The sequence below is a fragment of the Pteropus alecto genome, unplaced genomic scaffold (assembly GCF_000325575.1).
Source record: "Pteropus alecto unplaced genomic scaffold, ASM32557v1 scaffold39, whole genome shotgun sequence".
Classification (NCBI taxonomy): domain Eukaryota; kingdom Metazoa; phylum Chordata; class Mammalia; order Chiroptera; family Pteropodidae; genus Pteropus; species Pteropus alecto.
The window spans coordinates 4,999,321-5,023,350 of NW_006443568.1; the positions used below are offsets into that span (position 1 = coordinate 4,999,321).

Consider the following 24,030-nt stretch of genomic DNA (forward strand, 5'->3'; position numbering starts at 1 on the left):
CATCCTTGTCTTCTGGTAAATGCCCAAATGTTGCCCTCTTTTTCTGGCAGTTGGCAGCTAGTCAGTTCTCTCTTTTCATTTTGGCCTGAAGCTTCTTAGGGACATGCCTGCCAGCCAAGCTGGAGTTGGAAGGGAAATCTCAAACAGATGGGGGTGCACGTGTAGGAGGAGAAAATAGCTGCTCCATCATCCTATTACTGAGCTCTCCCCTACCCGCCCAACCAAACTCGGGCTGCCTCATCACATAGGTATGCAGGCTGGTACTGAGTTTTTAAAACAAAGGCTTCCCCCCAACCCCATGGGGTTGGGTGTTTCCCTTGCCAAAAGAATGCAGTTCTGTTCTCCCAGGGGTGAGGAGGGAAGTGAAGAGGAACTGCAGAAGCTGCTTGCCATGGCTCAGTTCTGGGCTGTTAAAGGAACATCGTTATGATCCCAACAGCAGGCTGAAAGGTCGAGTGATGATGCCATTAACCAATGAGCAAACCAGTAAATGGGGCACCACGAACACTTCTGTTAGACAGCCAGCAAGAGCTTGGAGAGAAAATGTCAGGGGCTTAGGGTAGGCTGTTCTGGAAGGTTCTGAGAGCAGAAGCAGGTCTTGGAGGCTGAGTAGGAAAGTGGAAAGTCGATTAGCACACAGAACTCTAAGCCAGACCTCAGAGAGGTACTTCCCAGGCCCTCTGTGACCATGTAGTGCCAAATGATGGAGATGTCCCCAAGTCAGCATCAGGTATAAATAGCTGTCAGTGGGGTTCAGGGAGCACTGCTTCATGGGAGTTTCCTGTCTTCCTCTCACCTGTGCCTATAGTAACAGCAGCTGAGGGTATCAGAGTATGAGGGGAGAGGAGCAAACAACACTTTTCTGGCTAAAACTCTATTCCCTTTAATTACCTCCATGTACCCCCAAGTTCTTTGAGCTTTTCCTGAATCAACTGTAGTACAATTAACCCTACAGCTATGACTTGGGATGTGGTCCTTTCTTCACCACTCACTTAGATCTACAGATTCCTCACAGCTTGGGAGGGGCTCAGGCCAGGTTTTGGAGACTGAAATCTGACTCATTCCCAAGGTAGGCCTGTGGGAGGAATGCAGGTAGGAGATTCTGCCTTGTAATACACATTAACACCTCAGGCCAGTTACTTGGAGTGAGGTAGAGTGGGGAACTTGGTTTTTTATCTGTCAAAAACAGAGGTAAGAACAGGGGATTCCCATACCCCACCCACCACCTAGACTGGGAGCCAAGGGGCTTCCTTATAGGAACACGAGGGACACCCCAGGGTCTGAGGAGGGCCGGGGCGTGTTTCTGCTGGGGCAAGAGTACTCTTCTAATCTCGTCCCCCTCACCCGTAGCTTTTCAGTATGGGCCTCCTCTAGAATCCACTTTTAAGATCTCTTATTCCACCCTTTACAGAAATATGTAACATCTCAGCAAACTGCATGTGATGTTTCAGACTTCTACTTTCTTTCTCACCCTCTTTAAACCTATTTCAGTTTTTGGATTTTGCTTTAAAGAAGTAGCCTCCAAAAACAAATTGTTTAACATAAATGGGATGTCCTCCCCACCCCACCCCTGACTCGTCCCTGTCCCAGCTCCAGCCTCAGGCCCCATCAGTTCTATATTCCTAAACCTTCAAATGTTACTTGAAGCTAAATTGAAGACCTTTTTATACAACTAGTTCCTTAATGACACATTTTAAGACTATCACACAGACTGCTTTGAAGATTGTCCAAATGATGACATTCCACCCCCTTCTCAATGAATGGGTGGTAGAGAGGGTCAGATTTTCCGTCTATAGCATGTTCCAGTTGTCATAGGCGGGGGACAGGTGGAAAGGATTGACAAAACAGGAGCTTGTTCATTAAGGAATTCCACCACTGACCAGCTGATGCTTCCTGTGACAAGTGGAAATTTTTCTGCGGACAGATGCTCTGGCATATAGAGTAAGCATATCTTAGAATCAGCTTAGGAATAATTATTTTCTCTTAGAAAAGGACGGCAGAAGAGTGGGAAACTCAGCTTTTTAGTTTTAGGTGCTTGGGGATTTTTCTTCCCATAAAAACTCAAAACAGGAGAATGTTTTAGGAAATGGTTAGAGAATGAGCACATTCCTTTTAGAGAAGGTCTCTTTCTCCTCACTTTTCCATAACAAAACAAACTCAGGGCAAGGGACACCGCCATTTCAGAGCATCCAGCCTGGTCTCTGAAACCTTTGAAGCCTATAGTAACATTGCTATAAAGGAAATAAGCAATTACTGAGAAAAGGATCATCTGCTTGACAGGAACAAAATAGATACAGGTCAGAAGTACCTGGGACTCAGACTAATATCGAATAGCTGAGTATTTAGCAAATTTATATTGAAATTTTTGCCTGAACTGTAAAATATATACTAGATAAAATTTATACAACAGCAGCACAGAGAGCCTGTTCAAACATGTTGCCATTTATTTTCTCAGCAGGAGTTGAGATTTAAAAGCATTGGCTAATATAGGTGAGGAGCTATTATTGCTTTCCCTTTCATTCTTGCTCCTGGGGGGTAAGTCTAAGAAGCTTAGGTTCACAAGAGATCTAAGGAACGCTGTCTCCCACATCTACCCCCACACTTATCCAACCTTCACTCCAGATTCTAGGAGCAGTCAATTTCTGGAGAAGAACAAGCATCAATTTTGTACTATCAGTTCTGGTTTCACATCCTTTTCAAAAGGATAATGCCCCAGGATAGCTCAGCTTCTTAGTCAGCTCTGGAGAGGCAAGAGACACAGGTCAGCCACACAAACATGGGAAGGAATGCAAGACAATGCCTGTCTGATGGGGCTGAGCCATCTTCCCCCTCTGCAAAAACATAGCAGTGATATTTCAGGCTCTCCCTATGTCAGGCTCCTGACATGCACTATATGTAGCTGCAAATCCCAGTCAATCTCAACATTGCTTAACTGCTGGAACGCCTTCCTCAACACTGTAATTTACCCTCAAAAGAATAGGGAGCACGCACCCTCGCCTTCCCAGCACCACATTCTACTAACTGCCACTCCCTCCCATACCCCGCTACCCTACCTACGCAGAGGAGTAAGGAACCCTCCCTTTCAAAGCCCGCAACAGACGGCCACAGTACATATGCCACTGACAAGAACTTTTATTTCTTTTTAATGACATTAAACACAACTGCTACAGGGAAAAAAACATGATAAAGAGGAGGCACCAAACTTCAGTTTCATAATTGATCCTGACAACTCAAGTAAATCAGGGTCTGCATTAGATACAAAACTACAGGTTATTTCAGGCTCTTTACTTACAAGTAAACTATATAAACAGCACATTTTTACTCTGCTTTGTCAAGACCCCTGTGGTGAGAATGTCATCATGGATGAAGAAAGCTAGGAAGGCAGTTAAATGCACATAATACGGCAAGAATCCCACATGAAATATTAGACTTAGAGGCCAACACCAAATATGATATGCAGCTTTAAGAACAGATTAAAACTCCAGATTTTACCCACCACCATCTTTAAGGTGAGCATGCCCAATAATGAGTTTTCTTTGGCTTTTTTCTCCTTAAAGAATACCATGTTAATCGCTAGAGAACAGCTCTCCTCCCCCAGTCCAACAGATTTAATTAAGCTGCTAAAGCTTTGGAAAAACAGAATTACTTGAGCAAAGAGGAAGTGTGATTGTCATATATTATAGTTAACCCGTCACTCATTTGCTTTGGCGAAGGCAATGCCCCCATTACACATTCAGACTTAAACCCTCCTGTACCAGGAAGGCAGGAACACGAGTCTCAAGATTTTTGCCTAAGCAACATGCTGCCCCTTCACTCCTTGGGTTATCTATGGGGAACTAGACAGCTGCAACGCTAGTTACTCCAGCTACAATTAATTTTATCTATGTTATGATTCCAAAGGTAAATGTTTGTTTGTTCACTCCAAGTTAAGGAAACCTGGAGAAGTAACTGATGGACTAAATGACAACTGAAATAAAAGATTTGACTCTTGCCGTTAAACAGAACTTGTTAGCATTTTGGTCCCTGAATTAAACTAAATGTCCAAGGAAAAGAGAATCCTTGACTGGATAAAACAGTAAACACTTAGGGACATCCATCTAAATTTATTGGTGGCTTGAATGACCAAGCTTTTCCCAAGTCAGTTTCAAAAGCACGGTAGGATATTTTAGATGGGTTACTCAAAGATGGGGTTGATGAAAAAACAAAACCAGACAGGCAGCTAGCCCAACATCACATGCTATACTACAGCAACTACGTACAACCTTCACAGAGAATGAACAAGAACATGAATGCTGGACTGTAAAATCTCCCAAAAGATGTCTAAAGCTGTCTGTGAAGAAAGAATAACAAAATCCTAAGATATCCATTAAGATGACTGCACACACAGTCTGTCAACTTGGGTTAGAACACTAAACTTTAAGATCAGGTAATGCATTTGTGCACAGGATTAATCACAACTATATTAGACCCACTTTAACAGTTTTGTGAAACTGCATCTGAGGTCTGACCAAATAAGATGGTAACATCCAGGGTCTAAAAGAATAATGGAGACAAAAGAGTGCATCTCCATAGTCTCTTCCACAGGATGGAGGCTCACTGACTAACACGTCACCTCATAAGTGAAGTTAGGGTTCAGCAAATGAAACTGAAGACACCTAAATAGCTTGGGCTTTCTGGCCTGTCCTGAAGTCAAGACCCTGGCTGGGCGGCTCTTTAATAAAGAGAGTAGGGAGACTGTTCTTAAGAGGGGTATATCAATGTCTAACAAGATATAGGACTATATTGGCAGAACCCTACAGAGTACAGTAGTCACTGGGAAAAGAAGGAAAATCCTTGAAGAAAGGCAGAGAAGACAGTCACAAGACCACAAATCAACAGCGGTTAGTCAGCAGTCTTCTGTCAGAGTAAAGATGTATAAGATTTGTAAACACTATTGTGCAAAATAAATTTGATAAAGAATGAAATAAAAACCAAAAAATAAAGGCAGCTAGTAGGTTAAAAAAAAAAAAAAGGAGAGGTGAAGATTTACACTTTAAATTTGTCTTTTCGACAGGATCTTTGTCCTGCTCCATCCTACTTCAAATGTCTTAGATTACCAACTTTAAAATGCTAATAGGTATTCAGAAATCCAAATAAAGTAAGAGGGCTTGTTAAAAATGACTTGTACCCATTTAAGTCATGAACAATAATCAACACTAGCTTGCAGCCTGGTAAGAATTTCTTCCTTACAAGAGATTAAAATATGACTTCTTTTGGGCACCCGTAGACTTCACCTCTACAAAAAGGTGGGTGTTTTGGCTTAATGCTGGCTTTCAGGGGGTGGCTACCTTCAATTTAAAGAAAACAAAACTATGTCAACACTGCTTAAACACACACACACATACACACACAAATAGGAAGGACTTTATACAAAAAAATTTCAAGTCAGCAATGGTCATTTCCAAAAGGTGACAAGTTCTTTACATAAAAATCTTGGAAAAATAAAAATTCAAAATCTGCAAAGCACAAAACAGCAGAAAAAGATGAGATGCAGCTCTGGACAGGACCCTGGATAGGGATCTTCACTGCTGATGGGATGTAACAAATGGACTATATTGGATATCGGGGAGATGCTGGAACCGTTGGTGGCTTCGCTTGTTCTTGTCAACCCACTGAGTCAGACTGTATCTTTCCAGAGGGTTCTGTCGGAACCGAGCATAGTTTCTATCAGGAGAGGGAGAAAGTGAAAACAGGAAAAGACGAGAGATTCAGTTGGTATGACTATTTGTTTACAATTTAAAAAATATCATTACTTTAAGAAATAGTATATTAATTTTATATTTCAATTCTAACAATTTTATACTATTTTATCTATATGACAATCATATTATAAATGCTATTTCCAACAACTTCCGAAGCTACCTAATTTCCATACAGGTATTATGGTGATACGTCCCACAAATGTTCTAAGAAAACTTAATGTATAATGTATAATAATGCTTAAGTAAGAAAAAAATAATTTCTCCCTCTATTTAGAACAGGATCTATACTTTTCATTGCTTGCATCAGACCTGTCCCTCCAACAGGACCTCACTGTCTGACACAGTTCAAGGTTGCTCAGGACATAGCAGTTAAATTTAGAATAAAATTCCCAGAGAAGGTAAGTCATCATGTGAGTATCACATTGCAAGCTTAGAGACTTAACAGTTAATAGCACAGGCTCAGTTCCTTAAGAGTCTCCTCAGTCACATGGTGGGTTGGGATTCTGAACAGGACCCATTGAAATAATTTTAGCCCATTCTCAACTCCAGCTGTTCCTAATAACCACCTGGGATGCTTTAATGATTTAGATTCTAGCCCCCTACTCAATGATTTAGAATCCCTGGAGTCAGAGCCCTGACATCTGTATTTTTAGACATCTCCACAGGTGATTATGAGGAATATCCAGGGTTGAAAATAATTATAACAGTATCTGACATTTATCTAGCCCTATATGCAAGCACTTATTGAACAACTCATCTTAAACAACCTTAAACAACTCATCTTATTCAATGCTAAAGACCATCCTATGAGAAGAGCACTCTCATTAACTCCTTGTACACTGAGGAAACTGAGCCTCAGGTTAAATAACTTGCTCAAGGTCATACAGTGCAGTAAGTAAAAGAGCCTGGATTTGATTTCACATCTGACTCCATAATTTACATAATAACCATTACACTACACGATCTTTCTAAGAACTGCTGTCATTTTGGCAACTACAGAGGAAACAATGAGTGTAAAGGCCCTGAGGTAGGAGTGTGCCTGGCACATTTGAAAAACATCAAAGAAGCCAGTGTGACTGGAGCAGAGTAAGCAAAGCATAGAGTAGTAGGAGATGAGGTTGATGAACTAACCATGATTCTTGTAGGGGAATCGTGAAGATGGGAAGATGTGAGATGGGAAGCCACTGGAAAATTGTGAGCAAAGAAGAAAATCTGATTTATGCTTTAAAAGAATCTCTTTGGCTGCTGAGTTGAGAACGGTAAACAGACAAGGCAGAAGCAAGGAGACTATCTAGGAAATTTGCAATAATCCAGGTGAAAATGATGCAAAATGGTCAGGCTTTGGATATATTTTGTATGTAGAGTTTATAGGATTTGCTAATGGACTGAATACAGGGTAAGAGAGAGAGGAGTCAAAGATAACTCCAAGGTTTCTGGGTAACTGGATCAAAGTAACTCTGTAAAATCACACTGCATCAAAGATCTAGGTTTCAGAACTAGAAAGCCCCTTTGGCAACAATTAGTCCAACATCTTTATTTTACCAATGCAAGGACCAGAGAAGTGAAGTGACTAGATCAAAATCATACAGCTCGTTAAAATTGCAAAGCTGGTATTTCAGTCCCGTTCTTATTCCATTTTACTGTACTGCTTCTTTTTCCATCTCTGGAATTAAACAACAATTATAACCCCAACTCCTTACCACATTCTTCTCATAGCCAAATTCTACCCTCTTCTTCGTCTTTCTAATCATCCACTCACCTCATGGTGAGGTCCGAAGGATGCGGCCATTTTTGGTTATGCATATGATGAACTTGATCCACCAAGACACACAGCTCTTTCAAGGCACCTGCGATACAGAGAGATCAGTGGTTAGGAAACAGCTCAGTAAACTACCATGTTAGCCTAGGGCAAAGCATGTGCTTTCAAAGAAAGAAAACAGGCACTGGTCCCAATACTATTTATTTATGATTATCACAAGCAGCACAAAAACTACAAAAGCCAGAGAAGAGAGCTTGCTCTTGGATGATGATGATGATGAAGCAATAATGACAGGCCACCATTCATTCATTCAACATTTTTAGCTCCTACAATGTGAGAGGAACTTTACTGGTCCCTAGAATATAGCAGTATACAAGACACTGTATCTGCCTTTAATAAAGTTAGTGTAGGAGACAGGTGATTCCAAAACTTGTGATATGTGCAGTGACAGGAAAAATACAGGCTGCTATGTGAGCACAGAGACTGAGTAGAGATTAGAGAAAGCCCCCTCCCAGGGAAGTAAACTATAAGCAGGATCTAAAGGATATACAGAAGTGAGTGAGGTAAAGAGGGGTGTCCAAGAGAAATAGCTAATACAAAGGCCTAGAGACACAGACAGCAAAATACATAAAAAAAAAAAAAAAAAAAGAAGTTGAGAATAGAAGGGGGTGGGGGCTTTTTGCTAAACAAGAAAAATTGCTGGAGGCAATTTCTCAAACACCTGGGAGTCTGGCAAGGTGATACCAAGCACTTTACATATTATCTTAATTCTAAAAATATACCTTCTATGGAGATAGATGTTATTAATATCATTTTAGAAATGGAAAACTGTAACTTAGGGAGGAGAACTTGCCTTAAATGCTTATTAAACTGGACTCAAAACTAGTTTTTGTTTGACTCCAGCTTTTGCCACTATTTGATGATGCTAATTTTGCACTTAAGAGTTGAGACATGGGCTGAAACTCACAAAAGCAGAAATAATGGTTAGAGAGAATAAAATAATTTCCCTGAACCAGTGGCTCTCAAATTTTAACATGCATTATAATCAGCTGGGCCCCAACCCCAGAATTTCTGATTCTGTAAGTCCAAGTGGGACCTGAGATTTTGCATTTCTAACAAATGCTCAAGTGATACTGATGCTGCTGGTCTGGGAACCACACTTTGAAAACCACTGCCCTAGACAGTGAAGATCTTTCTTTCAGCTAGTTTATATATTTCTTATTACCTCATCTACTTTGCTCTAGGAACCAAGAGCATGCTAACTAGGATACAGACCGTGTTTTCAAGTTCTGGCAAAAAATATTTACTTAACTCTTTAAGACCAATTTAATTTATTTGAACCTCAAGGAGCTGAGCTTTGTAGAAAAAGTATATACTTTGGGAGTTAGGCAGACCTGAGTTAAAATTCCAAGAGAACCACGAACTTAGCTCTTTGACCTTAGGTAAATCATTTCACTTCTAGTCCCGCTTTACTCATCTAGGAAACGTGGACTGTAATATTTAGCTTCAAGTTGAGGAACATAGCACATAAAAGACCTAGCATATTGCCTTGGCATACAGCTAGTGTATAGTAAGTGGTGGTTATTATAGCAATGTTACAGTCTCAGGCCTATGTTAGTTTGCAGTGAGTCTTCAAATCCTATGACAATCAATCACCTATTTGTGCTTATTAAATGGACTGGTCTACACATAAATTATGACACTCAGTAGCACTTAGCAGAAATTCTCTCTTTAACCATGACATGATACTTTTCAGAAAAAACTTAATAGGTTCATTACATTAAAAGTTTCTGAGCACTTAAAATAAAAAAGCACAACCAAGGATAAAAGAAGACAACTGACAAAGTGAAAAATATATCTGAAAGATATTTGGCAAAGGTAAGTCTCCTCATAAAACAAAACAGGTCAAGGACATGAATAGGCATTCATAAAAGTAATACAAGTGATTACTAAACATTATGAAAAGATATTTAATCTCACCAATATGGAAAGAAAACATATTAATCTCATTTCTGGATAAGGAAATATAAATCAGAAATGGATTTCCTCTTTTACAGCTTTTGATTAGAAAATCTCTTGCCTGCTAGATTTGTTTGGCTAAAATCAAAGGTCTTGATTCAAATTGCCTTTCCTATACCCTACTTTCACATCACTAGCACCCCATTCTGTCTAGCCTCCACAAAAGGACATTTTCAGTGGGAGAAAAAAAATCAGCTTTGTAAGAATTTCAAGATACAATTTTCCTGCCAAAGCATCACCAAAGGAGGCTGAAGAGATATGGAAATTCTGGTGTCCAATCTCAGAATGAAACAAGACTGTCTACAGACCATGTCCTTCAGCTCACTCATCTCTTAACACCTAGATTCTATAAAATTACCCTGATGACAGACACTAAAGGTATACTATAAATTTCCTACAAAGAAGCCTATTCACTTTTAAACTGAAAGAAGAAAAACACTGGTCAATTAGGCCCAAGGAGGTGTCAAGTGTTACACGGCTAGAAATCATAGTCTAGCAGCAGCAACTTACAGCACTTGCCATATTATCAAGCACTGTCGTATGTACTTTACATATATTAACTCATTTATATTCCTTATAACTATCTCAAGTGGTATTTTCCCCATTTACAGAAGAAGAAACTGAGGCATAGAGAAGTAATTTGTCTAAGGTCACACAGCTAGTGATAGAGCTCTAATTCCAACAACATCATGGGTTGAGTGTCCTTAAAAATTTTCTGGGACTGACGTTTCACAGTGCGGATTAGAAAGCAAGAAATATAACACAATATGTCTCTTATGTACCCAGCTGGTACCTGACACAGGCTCAATAATTAGGTCTCTGCTCATGCACCAAAATTAGCACTAAGACTTTCTGATGGACTATGGTAACCTTTATTGTTAATAACACAATGATATAGAAATAATGGGAGCTAACATTTATCAAGTATTTATTACGTGCCAGGTACTTTGCTAACTGCTTTGCATGTATCCTATCATTTAATCCTAATGACCACAAGAGGCAAATACCATAATCTCCATTTTATTCATGAGTAAATGGAAGCTTTTAAAAGATACTCATCTATCAACCAGGATTCAAACTCACGTGGGGCTAATAATCCAAAAGCCTTGTTTCAGCTCATAGTTTCAATCTCTTCTTCCTCCAAATTTAGAGATGTTAACAAGAATGGAAAATTTTTTTGTTTTCAATTTTCTCTTCCTTTCATAGTCTCTAACAGATGGGATTTCTTGGACCAACAATCAGTACCATGGGTTTATTTTAAGTTGTGGCTAAATGGTGGTGAAGACTGTCCTTTGTTTTTTGGCTAAGAATGAAATTCACCTAAGAATGAAATTAAGAGGAAAAAGCCCTCAGCATTTCAGGAATGAGATCAGCAATTCATCTAAACCTTAATCTATGAATATGAGCTGACTGGTTTAGGGGAGGGGAGGGAAAATCCAGACTAATAACTGTCCTTAATAAGTTAAAAGTAAATTAATTGTTACAAAGGAGGAGGAATAACAATGTTGAGTGCTTGCTATGCCACTGGCCCTTCTGAGGTTTTTATATGGCACCATACTTTGTACCACATGAACCAAGAACAGAGAATCTCAGCTGGCTAATGACCTAAGAGCTGGCCTGGCACCAAAAGATCATTAAGTTAATCAATCGGATACTCTCTTTTGGAATGTTTATGTGAGCTTTAGTAATGAGGACAAGAAAAGAGCACACAGGTAGGGATCTAGAACAGACATCTGAGAATGCTCACAGAGAGCGAGAGAAGCACTAAATCAGCAGGGAAAACCCGAATAAGGAACAAAGGCATCCGTTTCTGAGGGGCCCTGGCTCTATGGTTGATTCTTTTTACTGAAGCCAGGCTATGTTGCTGAGCATTAAATTTTCATTTTCTTCCTGTAAATCCTTAAACTCAGTTACTTAAAGGCAATCACTGTGTCTCTATGCCATGCAATCAAAAAAAATTTCCAAGAAAACCTTTGTTCTCTATGCCAAACAAAAAAAAAAAAAAAAAAAAAAAAAAAAATACTGAATACAGGGAAGGTAATGAAGAGAGGGAAGGAAAGAAAAAAGTGTGCCCTAGGGGTATAGGCTACTGTTTTTATAGTTTAATTGTAATAAAAAGAAAAAAAAAACAAACATTAAATTGAAAGCAAGAATTTAAATGTGTCACCTCTAGGTCAACAAAACTGCAATGATCTCGCATAAATCTTGTCTGATTTTCCTTGCAGACAAGGCAAAAAGCAAAAGAAACATGAATTATTATATAACTCACTTCTGAAGTGGTATACTATATAGGATATTGAGTGACAGATGAATGTCCTCAACAGTAATGAGGACATTCAGAATAAGAATGCAGAATAAGAATTTACGTAACTATCACTGCTTCTGATCTTCAATAAGAATGCAGAATAAGAATTTACGTAACTATTACTGCTTCTGATCTTCAATAAAAATCAAAGCAGAGAGATGAATGGGCTTACCTCCTATTACAAGCAACTAGAAACTGGGCAAAATATATAAAACAACTGTTTAAAGACTACTCAGAACTATGTGATTCCTGAGGGAAAGGAAACAACTGAGATGAGCCTTGAAACTTCTTATGAGTTTACGAGTCTTTAATTTTTCAAAATAAAGTTTTTTTGAATAAGTGCAAAAGAAGTTAGTAAATAAACAAAAGCAGAGAGACTTTACCACCAGATGTGTATTATAAGAAACTAAAAGGAGTTCATCAAGAAAAGAAAATACCGGACAGAACAGAATCAAGAACACTGGAAATGACAAATATGTGAGTAAATGTAAAAGACTATTTTTCTTATTCAAAAAATGTCTTTAAAAGATAACTGACTGTTTAAAGTAAAACTAATAAGGTACTGAAAGGATTAAGATAAATGTATATGTATAATAGACAAAAACAATAGCACAAAAAACAGAATGGGGATTTGGAAGTATACTGTTGTTAGGGCCTTACATTATATGTTAAGTGGTATATTATTTGAAGGTAGACTGGTAAGTTAAAGATCCATATTGTAAATTATAGAGCAACAGTACCCAAAGTGTGTCCAGGGATCCCCGAAAGTACTCAGCACCCGGCTGAGGCTTCGCAAGGTCAAAATTATTTTCATAGAAACACTAACATGTTATTTGTCTCAAAAGTATACTCTGGAATTTTCAAGAGGCTATGTGATATGATATAGAATGCAGAATCACCTATGAAATCTAGCAGTCTTCTATTAAGCCAGATATTGAAAGAGATTTGTAAAAATGTAAACCAATGCCATTCTTCTCCCTAAATTTTTGGCTTTGTTCTGGCAAATTATTTTAATAAAAACATTATTTATGTTATCATGCAATGAGTTGTTTTTAAGATACATTAATAAATATTTTTTAACAACTTATCAATTCTAACTTTTCATATGGTTGAACAGAGATATAAATCACAATAAAATTTTGAGCCCTCAATTTTTGAGTATGAATAATTTGTATTAGTGCAAATGGGTCCTGAGACCAAAAACTTTGAGAACTACTATCCTAGAACAACCACTAAAGATAAAGAGGTATAGATAATAAATGAAGTATGGAGATTTAAAATAGACTACTAAAAAATACTCAAAAATAAAAGAAAAAGGAAAAGATGAAAGAAGAAACCAGAAAAAGATAGACAAAAAACAAGTAGCAACATGGTAGATTTAAATCCAACCATATTGATAATTACATTACACGTGGCTGAACTAACACTTGAATTAAAAGACTGAGATTGTGAGACTGGGGGAAAAAAAGCAAGATGCTGGGTCTGCATATATCCTTGTTAAAGACATCCACTTTAAACAAAGATATAGGTTAAAAGTAAAAGGATGAAAAAAATATATCATGCAAATACTAGTCAAAAGAAAGCTGGAATAGCTATAGGAATATCAGATAAAGCAGACTCCAAAATAAGAAATATTATTAAGAGTAAAAAGAGACAGATCATAGTGATAAAGGGATCAATTTATCAAAAGGATATAATATTCTTAAATATGTATGCAGAGTTTCAAAATACATAAGCCAAAAACCAACAGAACTGAGAGAAGAAACAGAAAAACCCATAATCAGAGCTGGAGATAGGAACACTCCTCTTTTAGTAACAAAATCTGTTAGGCTATAGAATTGAACATGCCATGAACCAATAAAAACTTCATTGAAATTTATATAATACCAACATCAGAATATACATTTTCAAGTACACATGGAATATTCACCAAGACGGACCATACGCTGGGCTATAAAGCAAGTCTCAGTATGTTTAAAAGGACTGAAGTCACAAAAGAATTAAACTAGAAATTAGTAACAGGAAGATCGCTGAAAACTCCCAAATATTTAGAAATTAAGCAACAATACTCTTAAATAACCCACAGGTCATAGAAATAAAATCTCAAAGGAAATTAGAAATTGCTTTGAACTAAATGAAAATGAAAACATCAAAATTTGTGGGATGCATCTAAGCGACACTTAATGGGAAACCCACAGCTATAAATGCTAACAGAAAATAGATCTCAAATTAGTGGTTTAAGCTTCTGCATTAAAAGCTAGAGAACAGCAAATTAAACCCAAACTGGAAGAAATAATAAATATAAGTGAAGAAAAACTAATAGCCAAAAACAATTCAGAAATATGAAACTAAAAACTCACTTTAGGGGGAAAAAAAATCAATAAACATTTAACTAGACTATGCCAAGAAAAAAGGACAAATTACCAATACTAGAAATGAAACACTGAACATCACTACAGATCTTACAGTAAAGGAATAAAATATTATGAATGTTACTTTATGGCAATAAATTCATCAACTTAAACTCAACAAATTCCTTATAAGACACAAATTATCAAAATGGACTCAAGATAAAGAAATTCTAAAAAGCTCTCTATATATTACGTCTAGTTAGAAACTGCCAGAAAGAAAACTCTAGGCTCAAATGGCTTCATTGGTAAATTCTATCAAACATTTAAAGGAAGAAATGATACCAATTCTACAAAACTTGAGAAAACACCTCCCGACTCATTTTATGAAGCTAGTATCACCATGATACTTAAACCAGAGGAAGACAATACAAGAAAAACTAAAGATAAATGTTCCTCATGAACAAGACAGAAAAACTCTTAAAAATATGAATGTGGATGAGAAACTGTTCAATGATGTAACTGCCGAGTGGCCCGCGAGCTTGACCCAGGCCATAAGGGAGATTGCTTACTGTAAATCCCCCTTAGAGACGGTCTTGTCTGATCCTAACTGATGTTCACTCTGACGTAAATCAGCACTGCTCCGACTCCTGCTATGAGCTAGTTCCTGGAACAGGCTGTTGTCCTGAACTAGTCAAGCATGCAAAGTAATTTCCTGTACCTGGTAGCATTTGCAGACTAGTACCCATGACTATTCCCGTCCCCCTTTTTACCCTATACAATTCTTTGCCAAGTAGCTCAAAAAATATCTACTTCATCTTGCAGCTGCTCAAGATGCACCTCCTATGTTTTTTCCCTTAATAAACTTTTAGTTGCCAGACTGAAGTAGTCTGCCTTTTTCTTAGGGTCTTTCCCTCCCCTCACTAGAGGTAAATTTTCAATGTCAAAGCTTTTCCCTGGTTCTGCATGTACTAACAATTAGCAAGTTGAATACAGAATAATTCATCAAGACCAAATGAGTTTATCCCAGGAATGCAAGTTGGAATAAGTCAAAAAAAAAAAAAAAAATCAATAAACTACACCATATTACAGAATAAGGAGAATCATCAAATGATCTTCTAAATAAATGTAAAAAATTCATCCCCCATTTGTGATTAAAAAAAAAAAAAGAACTTCTCACCAAACTGACTAGAAGGGGAACTCTTCACTTAATAAAGGACATTTATGATAAAACTATAGCTAATATAACACTTAATGTACCAGAGGTCCTAGTCAGTGCAGTAAGGCAAGAAATAAAAGGCTTATAGACTAGATAGTATTTGCAGATAATATTACCACGTTAACACAGAAAATTCTAAGAAACCTACTAAAAAGTTACCAAAAATGTTAGTTAGGAAAATTGGGCCTGATTATAGGACATAAGGTCAACATATAAAAATCAATTGTATATCTATCTATATACTAACAATGACCATTTGAAAAGTGAAAAAAAAATCTTATCATTTATAATACCATAAAAAGCATAAGATATGTATGAAGAAATTTAACAAAATATGTATAAGACCTGTACAATAAAAGCTACAAAACACTTCTAAGAAAAATTAAAGACAACATAAATAGGGAAATGTATCCTGTTCATGGATCAGAAGGTTCAATATTGTTATGTCAATCCTCTCCAAACTGAACTGATACATTCAAAACAAACTCAATGAAATACCCAACAGGTGTTTTCAAACAAATGGAAAAACTGAAGCTGATTAAAAGAAGGAAAAACCAAAGAGCCAAAACAATTTCAAGACTTATTATAAAGTTACAGTAATCAAAACAGTGTAATATTGGCAATAGAATAGACATATATTTCAATGGAACAGAACAGAAACTTCAGAAATAGATCCATGTAAAGGATACTCTTTTCAATAAATGGTGCTAGAACAACTAGATATCCATATGTCAATAAAGAAAAAAGAAAAACGAAAAAGAACCTAAACCTCTGCTTTACAAAAACTATAAAAAGTAGTGTATCATTTTGGAAAACAATTTGGCAGTCTCTTTTAAAGTTAAACAAACACTATATGATTCAGCAATTCCACTCCTAATTATTTACCCCAGAGAAATGAAAACACATGTCCACACAAAAAGCTATATATGAATATTCATAGATGCTTTATTATTAATAGTCAAAAACTAGAAACAAATGTCCATCAACAAATGACTAAACTATGGTATACGAGGAAAAATTCAGCAGTAAAAGTATAGAATTACTGATACATGCAACAACATGATGAATATTTAAAAATTTATTCCAAATAAAAGAGGCCAAACACTAAAGAGCACTTACTGCATGATTTCATTTACATGAAACTCTAGAGCTAAAAACGAATCTAATCTATAGTGACCAAAAAGAAATTTGAGTCTTAGCCAGGGCTGAAGCAAGGACAGAAACAGACTGACTAGGATGGAGCATAAGGGAAATTTCTGGGGTAGTGGGAATGTTCTATGAATTTGATGGTCGTGATTTCACAGGTATATAAATTTGTCAAAACTCACCAAAATGTATACTTAAAATGGGTGCATATTAGTGAATGTAATGTATACCTCAATGAAGTTGATTTAAAAAAAAGTCAAGGCATACTTCTAGATAAACATAAGTTGGCTGCATGAGTTTATCTTCTTTGCTAACGTCCCTCACTAAATTAGAAAAGAAAGGTCTCAATGATCTTAGCAACCATTAAAGAAACAAGAAAGAGTAAATGAAACTCAGGTAAGCAGAAAAAAGGAAATAAATGTCAGAATGGAAATCAATGAAACAGAAAACAGAAAAAGAGAAAAATCAATGAAACAAAAGCTGGGTGTTTTTTGTTTTTTGGTTTTTTTTTTTAAAGATTAATAATATTTATAAAACTTTTAGCCAGACTGATTAGGAGAGCAAATACAGACTACCAATACCAAGAATAGTAAAGACGACATCACTATAGATACTATATAAAAGGCTAATAAGGGAATATTAACTTTATGCCAATGCATTTAACAACTTAGATGAAATAATTCCTTGAAAGACTACCAACTCACTCAATAGAGATCAATTCTTCCGTAAACTCTTCCAGAAAACTGGAGAGGTGGGAACAGTTCCCAATTCATTCCATGAGGCCAGCATTCCTTTGATACTAAGACCAGACAATAAGATTACAAGAAAAATACAGACCAATAAATATCCCTTATGAAGATAGATGCAAAAATGCATCAACCCAACACTATTATTATAAGAATAATACTTTAAGACCTAGCATGGAATGTATATGACTGGGAATATGATTGGTTTAACACTGAAAAATCATAATTCTAATTAATAGACTTAAAAAACTATATGATGATCTCAGTAGATGCAGAGAAAAGTATTTAACAAAATCCAAAATCTAATAAAAATAAAAACTCTCCTAAAACTATATATAGGAAGGAACATCCTCAAGTTGATAGAGTATTCAAGAGAAACCTATAAGTAACATGATAATTAATAATAAAAGATTGTTTTCCTCCTAAGACCAGGAACAAGTTACTTGTATTACCTGTATTCGACATTGAACTAGAGGTTCTAAACAGTGCAATAAGGCAAGAAAAGTAAATAAAAGACGACATGATTGTATATGTAGAACCTTAAAGAATCCACAAAAAAGGTACCAAAACTAGAAAGTAAATTTAGCAAGGCTGTAGAATATAAGATCAATGTACAAAAATCAAGTAAATTTCTATATACTAGCAATAATAGGAGGATAGGAGAATAGGAGGAACTTGAATTCATAGACTGTTTGTGAGAATATAAAATGATACAAAGAGTGTGGTTTTCTTAAAAGTTAGACATAGATCTACCATATGACACAGTCATTTTACTCCTACATATTTGCTCAAGAAATGAAAGCATAGCCATATAAAGATTTGTACATAAATGTTCATAATAGCTATATTTACAATAGTCAAAAATTGGAAAGAACCCAAATATCCATTGATAAGTGAATGGATAAACAAATTGTGGTACAGCTATATAATGGAATACTACTTAGCAATAAAAAATAAGCCCATCAACAAAATGATAAATTTCAAAATTATGATTCGAGAAAGAAGACAGGTTCAAAAAGAGTATTATTACATGATTCCATTTATATAAAACTCTGGAAATTACAAACTAATTTATAGTGACAGCACATCAGTGATTGCATGGGGATTGAAGGGAGTAAGGTAAGGCTGAAGGGAGGAATTACAAAGGGGCACAAAGAAACTTTTGAGTGTGGTATGTTATCTTCATTGCAGTGATAATTTCATAGGTGTACATATATCTCAAAATCCAACAGATTGTATACTTAATAAATCTGTGCATTTTGTTGTATTTTAACTAAAAGAAAAAAACGATCCTGAGACAGCTAAGAAATCGGTTCATAAAATAAGAACATGTGAAAGAGAACAAAACAGGAAAGAACTCTTGGAAGTCATATATGTGAATGTAAAAATAAAGAAGTCAATAAAAGAAGAGAAACTATCCCAGAAAGTAGAATTAAAAGAGGCAGAACAAGGAGAGAAAAGATAAGAGACTTAGAAGATGAATCCTTTCAGTAACTATCTGCAGTTCCTTAAAGAGAGAAAAGATTATATGGGAGAAACAATTATGTAAGAAATAGAAGAAATTCTTAGAACTGAGAGATACATGCCCAGATTAAAAGGCCCAACTGAGTACCTAGCATAAAGAATGGAAAGATAAAGAAAAAGGAAGACGCGCATTAAGGTATCTCAATAATTAGTACAAATTTTCAAAATACAATAGAGAAGACTCCATGAACTTCCAGAGACAAAAAGACAGATGACACATAAAGGAATAAAAACGAAATTGGTACCAGAGTTCAGAGCAACACCGGATGTATGTCTTCAAAATTCTGAAGAAAAATGATTTTCAATCTAGAATTCTCTACCAAACTGTCAATCAAGTGTGAAAATAGAATAAAGACATTTCGGATATGGAGAGGCTCCCAAAATTTATCTCCAAGCACCATTTTTCAGAAATTCTCAGAGGATGTGCACCACTAAAACAAAAGATTAAGAAAGGAAGGAATGGGATCCAGGAAATAGGATTCAACCTAGGAAGGTAGCAAAGATAAATACTAGGATGACGGCTCTGTAGCAAGCCTAGAGAACAGGCAGTGCAGATTGCAACAATAATACAGACAGCTCTACAAAGAAGGTCTCCAGGAAAAATTTAAAAAGGAATTTATAGATCACTGCGTATGTTTGAGCATTTGCGGGAGGGGCGGGTGGGAACACTGATAAGGATTTAAGTTGCATTTGTAAAAAATTTAAGGATGAATTCATTCGTATTTTTAAAAATAAAAATGATTCAGGAAAGAAAATGAAACCATAGCATACTACTGGCTTTGCGGTGAACAATATTTACTTAAGTTTTAATACAACCATTAGAATAGCTACTATCAGAAAACATACAATAACAAGTGTTGGCAGAGATGCAAAGAAATTGGAACCCCTAGGCATTGTTGGTGGAGTTGTAAAATAGTGCAACCACTATGTCAAACAGTATGGAGTTTCCTCGAAAAATTAAAAGTAGAACTACCATATATGATCCAGCAATCCCACTTCTGGGTACATATCCAAAAGAATTGAAAGCAAGATCTTCAAGAGTTACCTTCACACCCATGTTCATAGCAGCATTATTCACAATAGCCAAGAGGTTAAAGAGACCCAAATGTCCAATGAAGGGTAAATGGATAAACAAAATGTGGTACATACATACAATGAGATATTATTCAGTCACAAAGAGGAAAGAAATTCTGGCACACTGTGAATGAACCTTGAGGAAATCCAAAAATCCTAAGTGAAATAAGCCAGTCACAAAACGACAAGTAATGTATGATTCCACTTATACGAGGTATCTAAAGTAGTCAAATTCATAGAAACAAAGTACAATAGTGGTTACCAGGAGCTTTGGGGAAGGGAAAAAGATTAGTTGTTTTTTAATGGGTGGAGAGTTTGAGATTGTACAGATAAAAAATTTCTAGAGATGTTTCATAATGATGTGAATAAACACTACTGAACTATATACTTAAAAATGGTTAAGAAGGTAAATGTTATGTTTACCTCCAACAATTAAAAAAAAGATTAATAGGGTCATGTCAGAAGACACAGGAGCCCACTTAAAAGAGATCGCATGAGTCAAATCTGGGACAAATCAAAAAGAATAGTAACTATAATTGATTATAATACACTGATGTAAAAAAATCCATGAATCAACAGTTATATTAAAAAAAATCTTTATAAAGAATGCTAGCTAATAATTGTAGAAGAAACGATAGATTTAGAAAATCAGCATTTTCTACCCAACTCTCTATGTAGCAGCCGATTCAGATAAGGATCATCGATGACTACTCAAAACATTAGGTGAATTGCTGTGGAATGGGATATTCAAATGGTACGAAAGTATCACCCCACAGATGACTTACTAATTACAAAAGGGAAATGTACTTTACGATGGAGAAATGTGACAGTTAACACTTTAATAAAGTGATCAAACTTAGCATCACTATTAGTGGAACAACCTATTATTAGGTGGTACCTCCTAATTTGATACAGGATGAATAGACAACAGTATCTATGAATTATTCCAGCCAAAAATGCTTAATCTGAATCGACTCCCACCTCTAGACCCAACTTCCAGTTTACAGGAAATACAGGTGATAGCAGAACAAATTAAATGACATCACAAGGAAACAAACAATTCAAAATGTGGGACAATCTACAAAACCAGTGACCTATATTAAGAGAGACTAAGGAGACAATAGTTAAACACGTGAACCTTGATTAGATCCTGTTTTAACAATTTACGAGACATTTTTGGGACTGGGGAAACTGGAATATGGTGTGGATATTAGATGATTTTAAGAAATTATGAATATAAACTGGCAATAAACATATAAAAAATGTTTAACCTCACTATTAGAACAAAATATGTTAAAATTTACCTATCAAATTGTGACAATAAAAAATACAATTTGTGGGGGCAGGACAATCTGGTAACATGTAACAAAAGTTTTTAAAATGTTTATATACTTTACCCAGCAACTCCACTTCTAGGCATTCATCCTATAGAAATAAGAGTTGTACATAAACATTTATTGACCAGAATGTTCACTGCTGCATTACCAATGAAAATGGACACAATCTAATTATCCAAGATGAAATAATAAATTATATAATACTTTGTAATCATTAAAAATCTTAATCTGAGATATTTAACATGGTAAAGTCTTTAAAACACCTTAAGTAAAAAGAAGAGAGTAGTTACTTTTTGTGATCCTAGAGGGCAGAACTAGGAACTACCACTAGAAATTACAGGGAAGTAGAGTTTGGCTCAAAGTAAGGAATAACTTTCTAACAACTAGAACTTTGAAAGCAATGAATGACCTCCTTCATGAGACAATGAGTTTTGCACTATTAGAACTCTAAGCAAAGGCTAAATGGTCACCTGGCAAAGATACGTGGAATAGATTTATGTGTTAGAAGACTAATGAGAAGATATTAATGGTCCTTTTTCTACTCTAAGAACTTATAATTTCATATAAAGTTGTCCATTAGCTGGGATGTCAGGTAGTGGCTGGTAGTTCTTTGTAAATGCTATTAAAGAACCACATGGCACTAAACTAAAAAGAGATTACATCTGTATCAGAACAACAGAGTTAAAGGATGATTTATATTATTATATTTTGAATGAGTAATATATACATTATTGATAAAATGAAAGAAGATGATTAACCCAACGGAGAGGATTCAAACTGAATTGGCAGGAACTACACTGGACTCTGTTCCCTACTTATTTCTCTACATCTATTAAAGAACTTGAAAAGTTATACTTTGTCAAGTTGAAATAGCACTAAACATGTTCCCTCTTTATATATAAACAGAGAAGAGATGAAGACTATGCCCCCGTCACCACTGCAAAATGGTATACAAAATCTTTAAATTTTGGATATATGAATACTGGGCAGTGGGAAGTGACACACGAACTTACTATCACACTGGGTTCCTGGAAGACAGAAGCAAGCACTGGAAGCCTGTGAAATTTTTAGAAATGGTAATGTTGAAAATTCTTAAAATATTCAACTGTCAAAAGAGAATCTCCTAAAAGATGCACCTTTTAAAAAATAATCTTTTATTATGGAAAATTTCAAAAACACACAAGTGTATAATAGTATAATGAACCCCCACATACCCATCACTAAGCTTCATTTATCAACATTTTGTTAAAGCTGTTTCTTCTAATTTTCCAGGCTGGGTTTTTTGTTTTTGTTTTTAAGATTTAAAAACAAACACTTGACATCATACTATTTTACCTATAAAATTCTCAATATGAAAAATACGCTTTCTTGCTAATAATACTAAGTAGTCAATAAATATTGTTAGTTATTATGGCTAGGTGCTGTTTCATGCATTATACTTGTACTTACATGTATAGTTTTCACAAAAGCTAAGTATCGTTATTACCCCTATTTTACAAATGAGAAAACTGAGTTTTTATTGGTTCGAGGTCACACAGCCAGTAAGCAATGGTGCTTAGATATGAATCCAGAAGTTGTCTAGACTTTACACTCCCAACTACTAAAATATGCTACCTTTCCTCTATACTAGTTATTCTATCTGTTCCTTATGGGATATAGATTAGATTGTTGTGATAAAATGGGAAAGAGACTGCTAAATAGGATAAGACAATGAAAAAGATGCTATAAATAAGCACCTGCTCATTGCTTTTCTTGTGAAATGTTTTTTTCTAAATGCCCCAAATGAGAAAGAAAAATGTAACTGGATATGTCAGTGTCAACTGCCTAGGATATAAAAGAAAGTCACCTCATGGAGGAAAAAGCAATGATCAAGCTTCTTAAAGAGGCTGAATATAGACAAACTTCTTTTAATCTGCTCCTCCAATAACCTGGATAGTGTGGGAGGGTGGTCGGGGGGGTAGGGGGGGGAGTCTTTAGTTCTTCCAGACCTTTAAAATAGTTCAAACAAAGAGATCTCACAAATAGAGGGCTGAGCAATCAGTATAAGTAGTATCTGACTGCTTAATGAAATATCTGAGTAAAAAACAAAAGGACCAGGAATAAAAAGTTCTTCTGACCAATGTTTCAAGAGTTATAAACCTTTCACTCACAGCTTTATAAAACAAAACAAAACAAAAAACTACTAAATAATTCAAGATATGTCAAAGAAAGGGGAGATTCCTCTTATCTTTGGCCAAAAAATTCTTCTAAAACTCTCCTTAGTGATCTTGGAATAATTGAACTAATTATCTTCTCTGTGGAGCCTACCTAGAGCATTCTCTTTCCCCATTTTCGCTCTCCCCAAACACAAACAGAAGGGCTCTTTCCTGCTCCTACTGTACATCATACATAACTCTATTAGAGCAGTAAACAATATTGCAGTGTAATTATCTTTTCCTTCTCCGGACTATCAATTCCCAGAGGGCCAAGATCATACTTTACTTCTCTTTACATTTCCAATCCCTAATCTTCAAACCTAGCACTACTGAAAGTACTCAAGAAAGGTTTGCTGAATGAATAAAGAAGCTACAGATGACAGATCTTTGTGAGAAGGAATTCTTTTATCAGTATCTTTCTGTTACCAATGGGGCAATCTGAACTCTGGCGTTGCCCCAGTGGCATGGGGTGGTTCTCAGTTCTTCACTGCCAACGCAGCAAAGAATTACAGGTCAGCGAGATTTCTAAAAAGATTTATTACAAGTATATTTTAGAAGGAGACCGGCCACATTAAGGAAGGCTGTAGCCCTGTGAACTTTGGGAAGTGAAAAGATAA

General features: G+C 36.0%; 1 protein-coding gene across 24 annotated transcripts in view; it reads right to left on the reverse strand.

Annotated features, from left to right (window-relative positions):
• Positions 1–3,114: 3,114 nt before the first annotated feature.
• The window catches only part of S100PBP (S100P binding protein), a 31,876-nt gene continuing 10,960 nt past the window's right edge, over positions 3,115–24,030 (reverse strand). For all 24 annotated transcript variants that reach the window (XM_015598836.2, XM_015598849.2, XM_015598847.2 and 21 more), the window contains 2 exons: positions 7,501–7,588; positions 3,115–5,703 (listed from right to left, as the gene is read on the reverse strand). In XM_015598836.2, the coding sequence (XP_015454322.1) occupies positions 5,562–5,703; positions 7,501–7,588 (230 nt within the window). In that variant the 3' untranslated portion in view covers positions 3,115–5,561. The remainder of the gene's footprint in view (positions 5,704–7,500; positions 7,589–24,030) is intronic.